At 53.1% G+C, this 10,124-nt stretch overlaps 1 protein-coding gene across 1 annotated transcript; it reads right to left on the reverse strand.

Moving 5' to 3' along the window:
* Window positions 1-4,244: 4,244 nt before the first annotated feature.
* On the reverse strand, window positions 4,245-5,324 carry LOC145337087 (solute carrier family 35 member G3-like). Its single transcript, XM_080181835.1, has one exon. It carries the CDS (start codon window positions 5,322-5,324, stop codon window positions 4,245-4,247), a length of 1,080 nt encoding a protein of 359 aa, XP_080037961.1.
* Window positions 5,325-10,124: the final 4,800 nt, after the last annotated feature.

The raw sequence follows: 10,124 nt of genomic DNA on the forward strand, positions 1-10,124 counted from the left end.
GGGCCTGTTCCTATGTTGTAATTTTCTTTGTTCTTTGTTCTATTCCCCACACTGCTGCCGACATTGGACTAGGGTGGGCACAGTAAGGAGTCACTCACTCACCTGATGAAGGGGCAGCGCTCCGAAAGATCGCAATACCAAATAAACCTGTTGGACTTTAACCAGGTGTGTGGTGGGACTTCTCACCCTGTCTACTCCCCACAGACTTTGATAGTGGTGATTCGGAGGAAGGAGTTGGAATGGCCTCCCGGAAAGCAGTGGGGGGGAAGTAAACTCCGTTCCGGGGAAATAAGAACACTGGTCTGAAGTGTTTTTTTCCCCCTATTAGGGAAGCTGTGTTCCCTTTTTCCCTTGGGCTGAGCTCCCCATGCGCTGAGATCATGAAGAGAGGGAGGCCAGAGGCGTGTGACAGGTCTGCGGGGGGAGGAGAGGGAGATGGGGAAAGGAGGCGGGGAGGGGGAGATGGTGGGATTAATAGTTCTGGACCAGTCAGCTGCTCTGAACGTTTGGGGGAATCGGCCTGCTTTAGATAGGGAAAGAAAATCAGCCGGTGTTTCCCCTCCCTGTCCCCACCACCCGCCTGCTAGAAAGACCGTGGGAGGGGGGAGGAGGCCAAACGGGAGGGAGCTGCGACGCCCCTCATGGTCAAATAGCCGGGCCGATTGTCCTGCCGCCTGGATGCCTGGCAGAGTGTTTCTGGGGGGAATGAGGGAGGGGGAGGGTAGCCTTCCCCGGGGAAAGTGAGTTTGGCGGGGGTTGGTGGCTGGGGAGGAAGCCAGCCCTGACATGCTGGGGTCGAGCCCCTCACTTTAACCCTGCCTCTGCCTCCCTTCCACACTTCGCTCTTGTTATTGCAGCTGTGCCTCGCAGTGCCAGCCGCTGCCCTGCGGGAGGTGCTGTCGAGCCACACTGAGGACGGTCCCCAGCAGCACTGCCTGCAGGCGGAGGGCGGAACTGCCCGCTCACCATCTCTTTGGTCAGAAAGAATCCCTACAGTGTGGAAGAGAGGCCATTCGGCCCACTGAATCTGCACCGATTCTCTGACAGAGCATCTAAGGGGCAATTTATCATGGCCAATCCACCTAACCCGCTATCTAAGAGACAATTTGCCATGGCCAATCACTTAACCTGCACATCTTTGGACACTAAGGGGCAATTTAGCACGGCCAATCCACCCTAACCCACACATCTTTGGACACTAAGGGGCAATTTAGCACAGCCAATCCACCCTAACCCACACATCTTTGGACACTAAGGGGTAATTTATCATGGCCAATCCACCTAACCCACACATCTTTGGACACTAAGGGGCAATTTAGCACAGCCAATCCACCCTAACCCACACATCTTTGGACACTAAGGGGCAATTTAGCATGGCCAATCCACCTAACCTGCACATCTTTGGACACTAAGGGGCAATTTAGCATGGCCAATCCACCTAACCTACACATCTTTGGACACTGAGGGGCAATTTAGCACGGCCAATCCCTCTAACCTACACATCTTTGGACACTGAGGGGCAATTTAGCATGGTCAATCTACCTAACCTACACATCTTTGGACACTGAAGAGGCAATAGTAATCCTGCTCAGTGTGCGAGGAACCGCAGGTTCAGACAATTGGTGTACGTGCTTAGCTGAGGAGTCAATGGTGCGAAGCTACCATTGTGGGATTGTGACTGAACCCCTCTCAGTGAGAAAGCTGCCTGAACGTAGCACTCAGTCATGATGCCCGTTTGGAGAGTCACTGCAGACACACTGGGCCGAATGGCCTCAATCCAAGCCACAGGAATTCTGGGATTTGTTGAGGCAGAGTCTAAAAGTCAGAGGCAGCTCTTTTGGGAGAGAAATCCAGAAACACTTCACACAAAGGATCGGAGAAGTTTGGGATCGGGTAAGTTTGGGATCAGGGGGAGTTTGGGACATGGGGAGTTTGGGATTTGGGAGTTTGGGATTGGGGAGAGTTTGGGATCGGGGAAACTTGGAAATGAGGGAGTTTGGGATTGGTGAGAGTTTGTGATCGGGGAAATTTGGGATCTGGGAGTTTGGGATCGGGGAGAGTTTGGGATCTGGGAGTTTGGGATCGGGGGAGTTTGGGATCAGGGAAGTTTGGGATTGGGGGGAGTTTGGGTTCTGGGAGTTTGGGATCGGTGGGAGTTTGGGATCGGTGGGAGTTTGGAATCGGGGAGTTTGGAATTGGGGAAGTTTGGGATCGGGGAAGTTGGGAATCGGGGCAGTTTGGAATCCAGGGAGTTTGGGATCAGGGGAGTTTGGGATTGGGGGAGTTTGGAATCGGGGGAGTTTGGGATCGGGGATGTTTGGGATTGGTGGGAGTTTGGAATCGGGGGAGTTTGGGATCGGGGATGTTTGGGATCGGTGGGAGTTTGGGATCGGGGGAGTTTGGGATCAGCGGGAGTTTGGAATTGGGGGAGCTTGGGATCAGCGGGAGTTTGGAATCGGGGGAGTTTGGGATCAGCGGGAGTTTGGAATCGGGGGAGCTTGGGATCAGCGGGAGTTTGGAATCGGGGGAGCTTGGGATCAGCGGGAGTTTGGAATCGGGGGAGCTTGGGATCAGCGGGAGTTTGGAATCGGGGGAGTTTGGGATTGGGTGGAGTTTGGGATCGGGGGGGGGTTTGGGATCGGGGATCAGGGGGGGTTTGGGATCGGGAATCGGGAGAGTTTGGGATCAGGAGTTTGGGTTGGGAATATTCCTACACTAAGGGTGGGAGAAGTTTGGAATTCTCTTCAGCAAGGGGAATTAATGTCAGATCAATTTATTAAAACCCTGTGATTGACGAATGATAAAGTGATGTGGAGTTCAGTCATGGCGCAGCTATGGTAGCTCTGTCTCACAGTGGGTTAGCACTGCTGTCTCACAGTACCACAGACCTGGGTTCAATTCCCGTGACTGTCTGTGTGGAGTCTGCACGTCCTCCCCGTGTCTGCGTGGGTTTCCTCCGGGTGCTCCAGTTTCCTCCCACAGTCCGAAAGACATGCTGGTTGGGGTGCATTGGGCTGTGCTAATTTCTCCCTCGGTGTTACCCAAACAGGCGTCAGAGTGTGGCGACTGGGGGATTTTCACAGTAACTTCATTGCAGTGTTAATGTAAGCCGATTTGTGACATGAAGAAGTAAACTTTAAACTTTTAAACAATGACTTGGTTGAATGACAGAACATTAGAAAGGGGCTGAATGGCCTTTCCTGCTCCGACTTGTTCTCCATCTGGGAGCACAGGTGGAAAAGGTGGTGAAGAAAGCATGTGGCGTGCTTACCTTAATCGGACGGGGCATTAAGGATAAAAGTTGACAAGTTATGTTACAGTTGTATAAAACATTGGTTCGGCCAAGTTTGGAATACTGTGTCCAATCCTGGTCGCCACACTACCAGAAGGACGTGGAGGCTTTGGAGAGAGTACAGACAAGGTTTAGGGGGGTGTTGCCTGGTACGGAGGGTATTCGCTATGAGGAGAGATTGAATAAACTGGGATTGTTCTCCCTGGAAACATGGAGGCTGAGGGGTGACCTGATAGAAGTTTATAAAATTATGAGGGGCATACATAGGGTGAACAGTTGGAAGCTTTTTCCCAGTAAAGTTTATTTACTAGTCACAAGTAAGGCTCACATTAACACTGCAATGAAGGTACTGTGAAATCCCCCCCTTGTCGCCACACTCTGGCGCCTGTTCGGGTTACACTGAGGGAGAATTTAGCACGGCCCAATGCACCCTAACCAGCACGTCTTTCAGACTGTGGGAGGGAAACCGGAGCTCCCCGGAGGAAACCCAGGCAGACACGGGGAGAACGTGCAGTCTCCACACAGTCAGTGAGCCCGAGCTGGGAATCGAACCCGGGTTTGTAGCGCTGTGGGGCAGCCGTGCTAACCCACTGTGCCGCCCCCAGGGCAGAAATGACAGTTGTAAGGGGGCACAAGTTCAAGATAAGGGGGGAAAGGTTCGGTGGAGATGTTGGGGGGAAGTTATTTTACACAGAGGGTGACAGGGGCCTGGAATGCACTGCCAATTGAGGTGGTTAAGGCAGACACATTAGCTACATTCAAGACTTATCTGGATAGACACATGAACAGACGGGGAATAGAGGGATACAGGTCTGGATAGGACAGGAGGACCGAAGGGCCTGTTCTCGCGCTGTGCTGTTCTTTGTTCTTTGTTCCGCCGCAGGTGCCCAGACTGAGGAACTAGAAAATCTCTGTCACGTTGTGTGTGTGTCTAAAATTAAAATTTTTAATATTATTTCTTTCCACTCGACGCCTGCTGATCCTGGGTCATGCTCTGAGCCGTAATGACAACGATACTGCAGATAATAATGGTGGCACCGCTGATTCCGTAGGCTGTAACAGGCTCCTGTAGGACGTAGTACTGGATCATCATGGTGACCACCACCTCGGAGTGCAAGAAGGCGCACACCAGGGCCGGGTGTGTCTTGGTCACCGCATAGTTGGCGCAGAAGAAGGAGAACAGGGCCAGTAGCGTGATGCCAGTGACGCAGCACCAGGTGAGCGGGTCGAGGGGTATCACGGGCTTCTGCAGCAGGGACATGAGGGGGGCGCAGAGCAGGCTGCCCACCACACCAAAGGTGAAGACGGCCGTCAGCAGCCTGGAGGAGTGGGTGAGCGTGCGGAAGATCATGAGGGCCATGGCGAGGGCCAGGCCGCCCAGCATGGCCAGGATGTAACCAAAGATGTCCGACAGGCGTGAGCTTTTGTCCAGGTTCACCAGGTCCGGCACCACGATGAGGGCCAGCCCCACCATGCTGCCCAGAAGGCCGATCCAGTCACAGATGCTGAGGTGGTAGCTGTCGATGACCAGCGCCATCAGGGTGGAGCAGAGGGTGGACATGCCCTTGCGGACGGTGGAGGCGTTCCCAGCCGGGATGACCATGAAGGAACTGTAGGCGCAGGCGATGGACACCACGTTGATGATGGCGTGGATGAACACGGTCCTCCAGGCCTCCCTGGGCCCGATGAGTTGGGCTCCCCGGCACTTGATGTAGACTCCCACCAGCAGATGGAGCACGCAGCGGAAGAGCAGGATTTCCAGCGAGGGCACCTGCGAGGCCTCGTAGGCGATCCGGGTGAAGGGGGCCACGAACCCAGCCGGGACTCCCCCCCCAAACAGGGCCACCAGGAGACCCTTCACGGTGTCGGGGACTCGCAACTTCCACTGGCCCTTCTCGGCCTCGGTGGTCGTGGCCTTGTGCTGAGAGCTCCAACTGGCCTCCTGGACTGCCTGCTTCTTGCTCCCGTTCTCGAGCCCGTTCCCATCGGGTGCCTTTCTCCGTTCCTCATTCTTACCGGTTTTCAACTGCATCTGAGTGAGGAACAAGACTCTTCGATGGCACCTAGTGACAACAGAATAGAGACAGAAAAGTAAAGATCGAGTCAGTGAACCTTCCTCAGGCCACACTGGGAGCACAATGCACAGTTCCTGCCTCTGTATCCCTCGGTTACACCACACTCGGAGCACTGTACACAGTCCCGATCTCTATATCCCTTGGTTAGACCACACTGGGAGCACCGTGCACAGTTCCTGCCTCTAAATCCCTTGGTTAGGCCACACTGGGAGCCCAGTGCACAGTTCCTGCCTCTGTATCCCTCGGTTAGACCACACTCGGAGCACTGTACACAGTCCCGATCTCTATATCCCTTGGTTAGACCACACTGGGAGCACAGTGCACAGTTCCAGTCTCCGTATCCCTCGGTTAGACCACACTGGGAGCACTGTGCACAGTTCCTGCCTCTGTATCCCTCGGTTAGACCACACAGGGAGCACAGTGCACAGTTCCAGTCTCCGTATCCCTCGGTTAGACCACACTGGGAGCACAGTGCACAGTTCCTGCCCCTGTATCCCTCGGTTAGACCACACAGGGAGCACTGTGCACAGTTCCTGCCTCTAAATCCCTCGGTTAGACCACACTGGGAGCCCAGTGCACAGTTCCTGCCTCTGTATCCCTCAGTTAGACCACTCTGGGAGCGCTGTGCACATTTCCTGCCTCTGTATCCCTCGGTTAGACCACACTGGGAGCACAGTGCACAGTTCCTGCCTCTATATCCCTCAGTTAGACCACACTGGGAGCACTGTACACAGTTCCGATCTCTATGTCCCTCGGTCACACCACACTCGGAGGACTGTGCACGGTTCCTACCTCGATATCATTCGCCTAAACTACACTCGGAGCACTGTACACAGTCCCGATCTCTATATCCCTCGGTTAGACCACACTGGGGACACTGTACACAGTTCCAGTCTCAATATCCTCAGTTAGACCACACTGGGAGCCCAGTGCACAGTTCCTGCCTCTGTATCCCTCAGTTAGACCACACTGGGGGCACTGTGTGCAGTTCCTGCCTCTGTATCCCTCAGTTAGACCACACTGGGAGCACTGTGCACAGTTCCTGCCTCTGTATTCCTCAGTTAGACCACACTCAGAGCACTGTACACAGTTCCGATCTCTATATCCCTCAGTTAGACCACACTGGGAGCACTGTGGGCAGTTCCTGCCTCTATATCCCTCAGTTAGACCACACTCGGAGCACTGTACACAGTTCCGATCTCTATATCCCTCGGTCAGACCACACTCGGAGGACTGTGTACGGTTCCTACCTCGATATCTGTTGGTTAGACCACACTTAGAGCACAGTGCTGTGTTCCTGCCTCTATATCCCTCAGTCAGACTACATTGGGAAAATCATGCACAGTTCCAGTCGCTATATCCCTCAGTTAGATCACATTCGGACTATGTGCACAATTCCAGTCTCTATAATCCCTCAGTTGGACCATATTCGGAGCCCTATGCACAGTTCCTGCCTCTATATCCTTCAGTTAGATCACACTGGGAGCACATTGCACAGTTCCTGCTTCTGTATCCCTCAGTTAGACCACACTGGAAGCACTGTGCACTGTTCTAGTCTCAGTGTGCCTAGTTTAGACCACACTGGGAGCACTGTGCACTGTTCTAGTCTCAGTGTGCCTAATTTAGACCACACTGGGAGCACCGTGCACAGTTCTGGTCTCCATATCCCTTGGTTAGACCACACTCGGAGCACTGTATACAGTTCCAACCTCCATATCGCTCAGTTAGACCACACTGGGAGCACTGTGCACAGTCCTGGTCCTATATCCCTTGTCTAGACCACACTGGGAGCACTGTGCACAGTTCCAGTCTCTATATGCCTCAGTTAGACCACACTGGGAACATCGTGCAAGGTTCCAGTCTCTATATCCCTCAGTTAGACCGCATTTGGAGCACCGTGCACAGTTACCATGTCTGTATCCCTCGGTTAGACCACACTGGGAGCACCGTGCACAGTTCCAGTCTCTATATCTCTCAGTTAGACCACATTCGGAGCACTGTGCACAGTTTCAGTCTCCATATCCCTTGGTTCGACCACACTGGGAGCACCGTGCCAAGGTCCAGTCTCCATATCCCTCAGTTAGACCACATTCGAAGCACCATGCACAGTTCCTGCCTTTATATCCCTCGGTGAGATCACACTGGGAGCACTGTGCACAGTTCTCGTCTCTGTATCCCTCGCTTAGACCACACTGGGAGCACTGTGCACAGTTCCGGTCTCCATATCCCTCGGTTTGACTACATTTGGAGCACCGTGCATAGTTCCTGTTCCCGTATCCTTCAGTTAGACCACACTTGGAGTATTGTGCACAGTTCCAGTCTCCATATCCCTTGGTTAGACCACACTCGGAGCACCATGTGCAGTTCCAGTCTCCATATCCCTCGGTTAGACCACACAGAGCATCGTTCACAATTCCAGTCTCTATATCCCTCAGTTAACCACATTTGGAGCACTGTGCACAGTTGCAGTCTCTATATCACTCGGTTAGACCACACTAGGAGCACCCTGTGCAGTTCCGGTCTCCATATCTCTCAGTTAGACCATACTGCGAGAACCATGCAGTTCCAGTCTCTATTTCCCTCGGTTAGACCACGCAGAGCACTGTGCACTGTTCTGCTCTCTATATCCCTGTGCAGACACACACACATGCACAGACAGACAGACACACACACATGCAGCACGGTGGCACAGTAATTAGCATTGCTGCCTCACAGGGCCAGGGACACGGGTTCAATTCCCAGCCTCGGGTCACTGTCTGTGCAGAGTCTGCACGTTCTCCTCGTGTCTACGTGGGTTTCCTCCGGTGGGTCTGGTTTCTTCCCACAGTCCAGAATTGTGCAGGTTAGGTGGATTGGCTATGCTAAATTCTCCCTCAGTGGAACCGGAACAGGCGTTGGAGTGTGGCGATGAGGGGATTTTCACAGTAACTTCATTGCAATGTTATGGGAACCAACTTGTGACATTAATAAATAAACTTTCCATGCACACATCCCTCCCCACATACACACACACACACACACACACATGCACATGCACACACTCAAACACTCATCAGCATAGACACACAAACATGCACAGACAGATAGAGATACATGCAAAGACAGACAAGCACATACAGAAACACAAAGACAGTCACACATGCACAGACAGACATACACATATATATGGAGGCAGATGCATGGGCACACATGAACAGATGGGCAGGCACACATACAGGAACCTACACAGATACACACACAATACTGAGGGAGTGCCGCACTGTCAGAGGGTGAGTGCTGAGGGAGTGCCGCACTGTCAGAGGGTCAGTGCTGAGTCAGAACATTAACCATGTTCTACTTGATTGGCTGGGTAAACTTGAGGGGCCGACACCGGCCTACACCTGCTCCAATTACCTGCATCTCGTCAGAAAACTTGTATCTACAACAGTGTGGCACTCCCTCAGTACTGACCCTCTGACAGTGCGGCGCTCCCTCAGTACTGACCCTCTGACAGTGCAGCACTCCCTCAGTACTGACCCTCTGACAGTGCAGCACTCCCTCAGTACTGACCCTCTGACAGTGCGGCGCTCCCTCAGTACTGACCCTCTGACAGTGCAGCACTCCCTCAGTACTGACCCTCTGACAGTGCAGCACTCCCTCAGTACTGACCCTCTGACAGTGCGGCGCTCCCTCAGTACTGACCCTCTGACAGTGCGGCACTCCCTCAGCACTGACCCTCTGACAGTGCGGCACTCCCTCAGCACTGACCCTCTGACAGCGCGGCAGTGAGTACCTTCTCCATGTTCTGGGACCTCCGGGGTCACACAGGGGAACTGAAGAAACACCAGCTTAACGAGGGTAGGGTCAATCGGATGGGTGATTACTTCAGTTCCGCTTCTGTGTGAGCTACCATACCTTGCTTCCTCTGCTCCGATCTTGGCCCATCAACCTCTCACGCCCCATCCCATGCACAGTGAATGTTCCTTTCCAATCACCCAGAGTTCCTGGAGAGGGGACCTCGCTACCATTCTGCATTTAACAACAAGTGTCACGGCACATTGCCTCCATCTCACTCGCTCCACTTTGCAGTCAATGCACATCGTACACTCGCCATCAGGACAAGTGCTTCTGCTGTGTGCCTCGCTGGTCGGAAGGTTATAGATGATAACCTTCGTAGAATCCCTACAATGCAGAAGGAGGCCATTCGGCCCATTGAAGCTGCATCCTCCCCATCCCCACCAGCCATGCATCCACCATCGCTAATTCACCCAACCTACAACTAGGACAATTTAGCGTGGCTAATCCACCTAACCTTAACTTTTTTGGACACTGAAGGGCAATTTAGCACAGCCAATCCACCTAACCTACACATCTTTTACACTAAGGGGCAATTTAGCATGGCCAATCCACCTAACCCGTGCATCTTTGGACACTAAGGGGCAATTTAGCATGGCCAATCCCCCTAACCCACACATCTTTGGACACTAAGGGGCAGTTTAGCATGGCCAATCCACCTAACCCGTGCATCTTTGGACACTAAGGGACAATTTAGCATGGCCAATCCACCTAACCCACACATCTTTGGACACTAAGGGGCAATTTAGCATGGCCAATCCCCCTAACCCACACATCTTTGGACACTAAGGGACAATTTAGCATGGCCAATCCACCTAACCCACACATCTTTGGACACTAAGGGGCAATTTAGCATGGCCAATCCACCTAACCCACACATCTTTGGACACTAAGGGGCAATTTAGCATGGCCAATCCCCCTAA

This window comes from Carcharhinus amblyrhynchos, unplaced genomic scaffold (genome assembly GCF_965287045.1).
Source record: "Carcharhinus amblyrhynchos unplaced genomic scaffold, sCarAmb.v2.hapA scaffold_43, whole genome shotgun sequence".
Taxonomy (NCBI): Eukaryota; Metazoa; Chordata; class Chondrichthyes; order Carcharhiniformes; family Carcharhinidae; genus Carcharhinus; species Carcharhinus amblyrhynchos.

Bases quoted from the DNA above. Each gene is read 5' to 3' on its own strand.
- LOC145337087 (XM_080181835.1), bottom strand. From the start codon at position 5,324: ATGCAGTTGAAAACCGGTAAGAATGAGGAACGGAGAAAGGCACCCGAT.